Below are 10,848 nucleotides of genomic sequence, written 5' to 3' on the forward strand. Positions count from 1 at the left end.
AAATTTGGTACGTGTATACCTTGGAGGTCGGGAATGTGCACCTGGGGTCCCTTTTTTTGAAATTTTAATTATTAATTAAAAACTAACTTTCCCGCCAAAAAAATCATTTCTTTCCCCACCGCCAAATGAGTAAGGCTTCAGCACTTTTTTCCCAACAGTAATGAGGCTTAGGCTAAACATTTTTCGGCCGATTATTTTAAACGATTCTGTTTATTTTCTTAGTGTTTGATGCATTTAAAATTAAACATTGTTAATTAATAGACCTGATAATGATGAATCTGAAAAAGTTTTGTTGACAAATTCTTGAGATATTACATAAATTAAGAAAGATATTCTTTAGTGCTCATAAGATTTAAATGCTCAGTGACTCTGTTTTCAGTAATAATATTACAAAAAAAAATGCTTTGTTTCAGTAAAAAATATTATTATATTAATTGCAGATTAATCCTTTCCACTTTAATTTAAAGCATAAATTCTACTGGAGCTAACAGAAAATTAGAGAGATACAGATTACGTTATGACTGAAGGCCTTTATAATATTATGAGTGAATTGAAATTTGAAGTTTTAAAATATTTTAAGGAAGAAATTATTAAAGTAGGAATTACATAAAATATTTAATTAAAATTTTAACGAGCATTAAGATTGGTGAACCAGCTGGTCGCCAAAGGCGGCTAGTTATTAATAAATTATGATGGGGAGATGATTGACATCCAAGAGATTTCGCTATGACTCATATTTTGTCTGCTTGGTTTTTTTTTTTTTTTTTTTTTTTTTTTATCTTCCCCGTCGAGGCATTTTTGATCACATAAAAGTAAAGTCCAAAGTTTAAATCCAACAAGTTAAAATGATAAAATATCATCAGTTTCGGATGCCGAAACTGACCTGTAATAAACGTAATTAAATCCCTACGAGAAGTTTGCCCTTTAATAATTATTTCTACAAAATGCTAAATATTTTATATAAATTTTCTACATTAAATTTTAAAATTCGAGCTATGAGATTTAGTGAGCCATAATTGCGATTTTCTGTGTGTCAAGTCTTCTGCCTATAAGTACGATGGATTCGTCTGATAAGTGTACACCTACTAGTTTTTTTTTTTTTTTTTTTAAATAGTGCCATCTATCGTTTATTGCATTTATTTTCTTTTAATTACATAGAATCTATAGAGAAAAAGCAGCCTGTTTTGAGATTTGCATTCGTCATTCTGAATGATGAATATTTTCCATCTTCTTATTAGGTAACGAGTTCTATTAAAAGCAAAACTCGCAGTTATATTTAGGAATTAAAATGAATTAATAATTATATGAGAGCTGTGTTTGCTTTTCACAAACTTCGTTAGACTATAAAAAAAAAAAAAAAAGAGTAGAGAGAAACACATTTATTATCAAAAATTATGTACAAGCATGATTTCTTTTCAACACAGTCGCCGTGAAGACTCGGACATTTGTCATATCAATGGATCAGGTCTCGTATCCTTTCTTCGAAGAATGTTGCTGTCAGCAAAGATAGTCATTAATGTTCCTTTGAAGCCCCTCGTCATCTTGGACCCCCCCCCCTCCTCCAGACAGTTTATCAGTCTGAAGAAAAAATGCGAATCGCTTGGTTCTAAGCCACATTCTCGATGAAGGGCGCAAAATTGTCACTACAGAAGATGTTCAACGATTTGATCACATGGGCACGAGTTGGTCGATGAACATGCGAAAATTGTAGCTCTGGGAAGTGAATGTTCAAATATTCCTGTTCTTCTCTTTAAAGAAAATTTGGAAAGCTTCCAGACTATTTAGGGGCTTCAATGGAACGTTTAGGCTCATCTCACATCACTGGCGACAAAGCTGTTTAAAGAAAATATCGAAAGCTTATTTCACTAGTATGACAAATCCTGAATTTCCACGGCGATTATGTCTGAAAGTAAACATTTGCTCATAGCTTTTGATAACAAATTAATTTTCTTCTCAATTTTTTATCTTCTCAAATTTCTATGGAGCTTTAAGGAAACAAACAAAAAAAAAACACGTCCCATTTTTTTCCTTTTTTTTTTTTTTTTTTTGCACTAATCCTCACACTCATTTGTGTACAATTATACATTTTATTCTTTCTTCAGGTACAAGAGATAATGAAAATTTTGCTAGCAGTTTTAAAAGTAAGAGACAAGTATTTAACTCAGATCTGTGAGTTATTAAACTTTCGATTTTCAATCAAAAAATTCCGAAAATTGTATTGTAAAGTCGTGTCAGAGAGAGAAATTTTAAGATAATAAATAATTGTAATTGTAAATAACTGTTATTGTGATGGAATAAAATTTATATTTTTCTAAATATTCTTCTTTTCTACATTTCGAAAATACATAAATACATTGAATTTTGATTGCGTCAGGATTTCGTTGGATTATTGGCCAGAAGCCAGTCAGCCAACCACACCAGAGGATTGTCTGGCTTCTGTCTGCACAATTGCATCAAGCCTTTCAACAAAATAGGATTGACCGTCTTGGAGAGATATTCTCCGGAAGCCTTCAGTTTATCATCAGCTTCAGACCTTACATTAGGAAAAAAATACTTAATTTCTTGTTCTGCTTTATCAATACTTTCACTGCCATATACAGCATTTCGTAAGATATTTTCTCCTCCAAACTTGGCACGAATACTGTCAGGATTCAATGCTCTAGCCATCTTTGGATCCTCTGGACCCATTAAGTTGAGCCATTTGGAGATGGCTCCTCTTCCGGCAACGATGAGAAGCTCTACTGGTCCGCTGGTCATGAAGTCCACGTACTCTTCTATGTCGGAGTTCTCGACTTTTGTGTCAGCATCATCTATTCTGATGTCCGGCACGGCGCTCTTCGAAAATCCTGCGGCTTCAGCAGCCATCATGTCTCTATAGATCCGGAAGTATTTGTTGTCTTCCTCATCCAAGCACCGCAGGAAGAAGTTCCTGACCTGTTCTGGTTTGAGATAAGTTCTTCTTTTCTTCAAGATAAGTAGGCCCTCCTCTTTGATAATAGATTCAATGGCTTCTGATTTTGAAATGGCGTTCGGTTTGATGAGAACCAGAGTTCTTTCGAATTCTTTATATTCTTCTTGATTCGAAGACTTTGCCGTTTCATTTTCTTCCTCCATACTTTACAAGATTTTTACTTTCCTCAGCAATTAGATTTCTTGTCGTCCAAAGCTGGATTGGTTTTTTAATCTAGATAAATAAAAAGTGGCAATTCCTAAATATCTGGTATCTGAAGGAAATCCTACAGAATACTGAATAAATAACCCATGTCTACAAATTTAGCTCCTAATAATAAGTTTAAGGAAGGCTTTGAGGCAATTCATTAAATAGATAATTATTTTACTAAATAGGTAATATTTCTTTGTTAAAAAATTATCTTTAGTCTTTGCATGAAAAATTTTATTTGTCAATCGTATTGAATGAAAATATTAACCCCGTTCATACATTTGACGTATCGGAACGTTCCGTATTTGTTTAAATTTATGTTTCCATTTTTTTTTTTTTTTTTTTTTATGTAATTCTAATTAGCTTAAGTCGTCTCAATATCATGTAGCAGTATATATTCTGAATAATAAGAAATAAATGAATTCTTATCTAAAAGCTATTGCCTTCACATGTTCAAAAAATTAAATGCGCTTCAAATACAAAAGTCGTTTCAAATAAATGTGTTGTGAAAGGAGAGTCCGAGATGCCATTTGCAGTGCTCCTTTAATTCTTTGAAAGTTCTCGTGCACTGTTTGACGTTTTAAAATCACAGAACAAATTTTCCAACTAGGTCGGTTCCACTTTCGTCTCTTGAAGTCTTGATACAAAAAAAAAAAAAAAAGTGTTTTTCATTAACGCTATCTACACATTTTTTTCTTCCACCTGAATCTTTTTTGATATCTGTTAACTAGGACTCTGTGGCATTACGAGATGAAAGCCTTTCCAGCTAAAAATCTCAATTTATCGATTTCAACAATAATAAATCTTTAAAAAAATTATCCGCTGCATGTCATTAATTAGTTTTCAATGAATTTTAAAAATCATTTTTTACTTCTAATTTTTCGGATAGCACAAAATTTAATACTCTAGTGCGAATGATAATCTCATTTAAAAATAAAATTTCTGTTAATAAGAGGATTTTATATCATAGTATTTTATATAAAAGTATCTTTTTAAACTGAAAATATTATATGTATTTATATGTATTTTCAAAAAATATACCTAATTATATTCGCGAGCTCATTCCGTCGAGTGCTAATATGAAATGCCTTTTTTTATATTTGCTCCCATATGAATTTTACACCACTTGGCTGCCAACAGCTAAATTGAGATGTGATAATTGTATTCTATTATGTATTTCAAATTTTGATAATAGATATTGAAACGTCAGAAATATTTTAATAAAAGTTTCACGACTATGAATTAAATGGTTATTTTTTTTATTAATTAAAAATTAAAATTGCATAAAATTATAGTATGTCTATATATATTCTGTATAGACGTTCATCAAATCTTCAAGCTGTTTTTGTAAAAATAAATCGGTTAAAACAGATTTTTTAGAGTAACAACGGAACAATATACATATATAATACAATAATATACGATAATATTTATAAACCTTTAAAAATGATACGTAATTTTAGGGTTTGGCGGCTTTTTAAATCCGCTTTTAAAAAACCGGTTTTTTAAAGTAAATTTGTCATATTTGGAAACCGGTTTTTAAATTAAGAAAACTGGTTTTCCGGAACACCTGGATATTCCCCTTCTTCAAAAAACAAATAAATATTTTTATCACTTGGGATCGATTCGTCTAGCAGCTGAAGGCTTAGGGCTTCGAGATGTCAATTTATTAACCAGTGAAGGTGTATTTGAATTTCTGTTAAATGAACTAAAAAATTTAAACACTGAAATAAGCCTGACATTTTTATATGTTTTAAAAGAACAAATTCAAGAAAGAAGACAAGTAGAACTACCAACTCTTTTGCTGTATTTGCAGAATACGCGAAACATTTCTAGCTCAGCGAAGAAATCTAGTGTACTTTCTTTAGCTTCAAAAACAGAAATTATTAAGTTATCTGGAAAGATATTGTCTAGAATATTGCCAAATACTTATATAGAAACAGATTTTGATGAAGAGCAAACCGAAGAAACTACTCATCAGAGTAATGCTTTTTAAAAGAAGCCATGGAAAAATCAATCCATAAGTTTCTTAAAGACCCTGAAGAAAAAATTACAAATCCAAATACACTGGAAACTGAATTTTTATTATTTGAGGCAACGAATAAAAGAACAAAAGATTTGTTATTTGATGCCATGAAAACTATAAAATCAAGCTCAGTAGCTAGAGAACGAGTATTTCGAATTTTAGGCAATATTGTGTCCAATATAAGAACAAGACTTAGCCACCGTTCAGTGGATATTTTATGTTTTTAAAAATCCTATTTTCTTAGGAGAAATTAAAATTAGGGAAAATAATATAAATATTATTTGAAATTCTTTGTTTGAGTTTAGATTATTTTGTGTAAGTAATATGTATATGTAATCCTTAATTTTTTTTTAATATTTTGAGTTTGATATTGATTTTGTTTTTTGTTATTTTATATAAATTTAAAAAAAATATTTTCCCTATTCTATTTTTTTTTTTTTTTTGGACAAAAATGCTGCGAAAACCGGCTAAAACTGGTTTTTTTGGAAATATTGAATTCAAAAACCGGTTTTTCAAAAAGTTGGTTTTTGTGTAAACCCTAGGTAATTTGTTGAAATTAGAGACTTGAATTACGATTAGGAAAATATTGTTATTGCATTTTTTAAAAATTTTATATGGCTATAATTTAATGTGTTTTATTGGATAATATGTATCTTGCGTTCTTCAGAAAAGCATCCAAACGCTAAATCAAATTATTCTTATAATAAAAGTGTGTTTTTTTTTGAAAATTTGGTTTAACGAAGTAACTGATCAATTTCTATAGTTGAAAAGGTTTTGGTCAAATAAAAATATAATAAAATTGTAAACAAATACAGCTATTAAATCTTTATATTTTTTAAATATTGGCTTTAAATTTTGATACAATACATTTCATTGGTGAGGAATTTTTCTAAATCTAATTATTTTTCAGCCTATCTAACAAATTATTCTAATCAAATATTTTTATTAAATATTAAAAGTTTTCAGGATTTCATTTCCTTTTTTTTAAAAATCAAAGTTGGATTAAAAGAACTCGTATAATGAAAAGGAAAAACAATGGTCTTCGTAAACTTGATTTTAAATTTCGCAATTAAGCAGCGAATTTCAAATTGATACAGCAATTTCTCGATATTTTATTTCCCTACTCAATTACTCTTTTGAAGCGAGGGAGTTTTATCACCTAATCTTTTGAGCATATGAAGTCGAGGGCCTTTGAACGATTCGCAGGCTTCTGAATTTGGTTGGATGTTCAACCATTCTTAGATATGAAGATTTTACATATGTTGCTTTATTTATCATGTTATTTGCATGCTACATATCAATAGTCAATACTTCAAGCAATCATTTTCCACATTTCATAAAAGTAGATATTTTGAAAACTCCAAACGTATAATTACGTAAATTCAGTTATATTTCATTTTCTCTGAAATATCTTGAGATTTTTGCACCAAAACTTTGTGTGAAACAGGAAACGGATCAACGTTATATTAATAATAGGGCGATTGTAAATATTGCTTTATTTCTGAGTTTTGTTTAAATTTTAATAAAGTCATTTACATATATAAAGTTTAATGATGATTTTCTTTATTTGATTATACCATGCATTGCATTTCATATTTTTCTTTAGATTTTTCAATAACTTTCCATAAGTTTATGAAAATTTGAGAAATTTAAGGAAGGTTGCTGAAGTAGTATCACTACCTAAATCGTATCACTGTTAAAATTTTAAATTGAGCCTCAGAAACAGCGTCTCTAATGAGCGCCAGTCATAATGTTTTCAACTGGTCACCAGCAAAAACAAAAACAAAAAAAAAAAAAAAACATCTGTTTTCTAGACATGTTACTGAAAAGTAAGTTTTTGCTGCTTTCTCTATAATTTTTCTATTTATATTAGTAGCTTTTATAATAAGTAGACGATTTATTGATGCAAATTTCTTTTTGGATATTTATTCTGTAGTGATGGAAAAGCTTTTTGGTTAAAAAGCATCGAGATGCGCTCTTCTTGGATTGCTTGTATTCGTTTGAAATGCAAGACATGTGTTAATGTAAGATTTTGAAATGGCTCCTACGACAGAGCGTGTAAAGAACGAGATCCAAACTCACTTCCCTGATGGGCGTCGTCTCTTTCGTGTCATCTACTTTTCGTCCGTCATAAAAAAGGTAAATTTTCCAGTCTTGCCTTAAATTGCCGTAAATTTTCCAGACTTAATGATAAACTATCAATATGTTTTGTAAAGGTTTAAAATTGTTTAAGCAAAAACAATTATTTATTTTTGTTAGTAAAAAGTTTAAATGGAACAAGTGCTTGATGGAGTTTTTGGGAAAATCACGAATGGAATGGTTTTTTTAAAGGAATGAATGCAGATCAAATGATAGAAAAACAGTGGCAAATTAATTTTCATTCATACTTCTTGAAAACGTAGTATGTATGTAAAATGGAATAATAAATGCAACTTTTTTAGATGCACTCATAACACAGAAGTAATTGCCTGGCCATTAAAGCGTTTCTTGTGCTGAAAGGCTAAATACAATAAATAGATGTTTGTTGATTATATTAACTTTTCTTAGACGGTTCAATTAAGTAGACGAAGGGAAGGCAAGAAGTTATAAATAGGATTGAAATGTGCTATTGCTGTGATTTTTCAAAGAGAAATTTCCAACTTCTCGAGACTTGTTCCACATTAAATTAATATTAATTGTCATTTGTTGAAGGTATTAAACTTTTCAGCAAATTAAAGGAGATTTGGCCTTTTACTCCGAAATATCATAACATTATAAAGTTTTAGACTTCATTTTTCTATCTTGTCTTCATCTGATTTGATTGGAGTAGCAGCATTCTGTGTATAACAATTTTTCATCGCAGAATTTATAGAATGCCTTCTAAAAACGTTATTGTACTAATAAAGGAGAATGTAAAAATATTATTTTGGCATTAATGTCTAAAGAAAGTAATTTTTTAAACCACAGCTTTAATATAATTAAAGGCGTGTGAAGGAGAGATTTAATGAAATAATAAAACTGTTTCGAGCTTCATTATAAAATTGAAAAAAAACATTGCCAACAATGATGATTAAAGTTAGTTTTGAAAATTTTGTTGAAGAAAAAATTGAATAGAAATAAAATTGGCATCGTTGTAAAGCTAATAATTTGAAATTCAAATTACTGTATAAATGGTTTTTGTGCAATAGATGCTCCAAAATGATTGAGGAATTTTTAAAATTTCTCATTAATATTTAATTAACTAAATGTAGAGTTTATACAAAAGCCGACTTTTTAAAAAACCGGTTTTCGAATTCAATATTTCAAAAAAAAAAAAAAAAAAAAAAAACCCGGGTTTTTGCATTTTTGTCAAAAAAAAAAAAAAAATAGAATAGGAAAAAATATTTAAAAAAAAATTATATAAAATAACAAAAAACGAAATCAATATCAAACTCAAAATATATATAAAAAATTACATATACATATTACTTACACAAAATAATCTAAACTCAAACAAAAACTTCAAATAATATTTATATTATTTTCCCTAATTTTAATTTATTCTAAGAAAATAGGATTTTTAAAAACATAAGATATCCACTGAACGGTGGCTAAGTCTTGTTCTTATATTGGACACAATATTGCCTAAAATTGAAAATGCTCGTTCACTAGCTACTGAGCTTGATTTTATAGTTTTCATGGCAACAAATAACAAATCTTTTGTTCTTTTTTTTCTTCGCCTCAAATAAAAAAAATTCAGTTTCGAGTGTATTTGGATTCGTAATTTTTTTGCAGGTTCTTCAAGAAACTTATGGATTTATTTTTCCATGGCTTCTTTTAAAAAGCATTACTCTGATGAGTAGTTTCTTCGGTTTGCTCTTCATCAAAATCTGTTTCCATATAAGAATTTGGCAATATTCTAGACAATATCTTTCTAGATAACTTAATAATTTCTGTTTTTGAAGCTAAAGAAAGTACACTAGATTTCTTCTCTGAGCTAGAAATGTTTCGCATATTCTGCAAATGCAGCAAAAGAGTTGGTAGTTCTACTTGTCTTCTTTCTTGAATTTGTTCTTTTAAAGCATATAATAATTTTAGACTTATTTCAGTGTTTAAATTTTTTAGTTCATTTAACAGAAATTCAAATACACCTTCACTGGTTAATAAAATGACATCTCGTAGCCCTAAGCCTTCAGGTGCTAGACGAATCGATCCCAAATGATAAAAATATTTATTTGTTTTTTGAAGAAGAGGAATAACCAGGTGTTCCGGAAAACCGGTTTTCTTAATTTAAACACCGGTTTTTAAATGTGACAAATTTACTTTAATAACCGGATTTTTAAAACCAGATTTGAAAAACTGTCAAACCCTAATTGAATGCATAATTAAAATGTTAAAGTATTTTTTTTTTTCTGTCAATACCAACTATCCAAGCGCTAACTGATAACTGTGGAACCAATGGTATCTTTGCAACATTTTTTGAACAAATTTGTATTATGCAATTTGCAGAAACCATGCCAACCTAAAAACATCATAATAAAATATCAGTTTAAAGTTTCTTATAATTATATAATTAATTTTTCATTCAAGAACTCCAAACGGATCCTTTCTTCATGAAGGGAAATATTTTCGATATTCTTTGATTGAGGAAATTTAAAAAAAAAAAAAAAGTCAGTGTTTATCAAATAATCTTTTGGAAGTAAAATGCATTATAACAGTAGGTGAAATCTTTCATCGGCTTAAAAGAGATTTCAAATTTAAAAGATTTATGAAACACTTACATCAAAACGGGGAGGACATTCTTTGCGTACAAAAATGTGTAATTTATCGTATTATCTCACAGTAATTATTTACTTCAAAATAGAAGATTACAAAGTCTTACAGTAGGGAAGGAAGAGAGCCCAGTACAAATTCGTTAAATACCACTATTTAAGTAAAATTTTGACTCCTCCTTTCTTGGGACTACATACTGTTTTTCAAAGATAAATCGATTTTCTGTTATTTCAAGCCTTTTAAAATTGTTTTTAGGAAAGAAAGAATAGAGACCAAACTCACCTTATTCTATAAAAGCACCCGTCCTCGCGGCGTGCCGAAAGACGCCTGATGGCTGGTCATTTCCCTTATTGATTAAATTCAGAGGAATTGGGAGGAGCTCCTCTGGTTTCCGCGGATACGGTGTTTGTTTTTGTTTTATTTCGGGTATGACAAAGTAGCTGAGAAAGTCATTGTCGAACGTTAAAGAGAGCCTTTTCACGGCTCATTTACTCCAAATTGGAATTGTAGGAGTACTCAAAGTATTGATTTATTTTTCGCATATGAAGTAGAGGGAAAAAATATCGCAATCATTAAAAATTCTACCTGGAAATTTTAATGGATTTTTTTGTTTTAGACATCTTGAATAAGGATTTTTTTTTTTGAATTTGGTGTCCCGATTTGTTGCTGAATATTATAATTTAAAATGCAATAACGTTTTCAGCATGTTATTTTAACACTAAAATTGAGGATTTCTATAAAATTCAAATTGAAGCTTATCAGTGAGTGCACTCATCCTCGTCTGAATTCAATAACATGAGCAATGACGTAGCTATTAATCTTTAGAATATATTTTTACTGTCAAAATTGTAGCTAAGTATTAAATTTTACTTGAGATCCTTTATAGAATTGACTAACTATTGATTTGTGTTTTCTTGCGAATGTGAACACG

General features: G+C 29.5%; 1 protein-coding gene across 1 annotated transcript; it reads right to left on the minus strand.

The window, feature by feature from the left end:
- Positions 1-2,281: 2,281 nt before the first annotated feature.
- LOC129969258 (nucleoside diphosphate kinase homolog 5-like) lies at positions 2,282-10,294 on the minus strand. The gene is made up of 2 exons (XM_056083727.1): positions 10,200-10,294; positions 2,282-3,184 (listed from the first exon to the last, which is right to left on the minus strand). The coding sequence occupies exon 2, from the start codon at positions 3,112-3,114 to the stop codon at positions 2,371-2,373; it is 744 nt and encodes a 247-aa protein (XP_055939702.1). The 5' UTR covers positions 3,115-3,184; positions 10,200-10,294; the 3' UTR covers positions 2,282-2,370.
- Between the last annotated feature and the right edge of the window lie 554 nt (positions 10,295-10,848).

The sequence above is a fragment of the Argiope bruennichi genome, chromosome 5, assembly GCF_947563725.1.
Source record: "Argiope bruennichi chromosome 5, qqArgBrue1.1, whole genome shotgun sequence".
Classification (NCBI taxonomy): domain Eukaryota; kingdom Metazoa; phylum Arthropoda; class Arachnida; order Araneae; family Araneidae; genus Argiope; species Argiope bruennichi.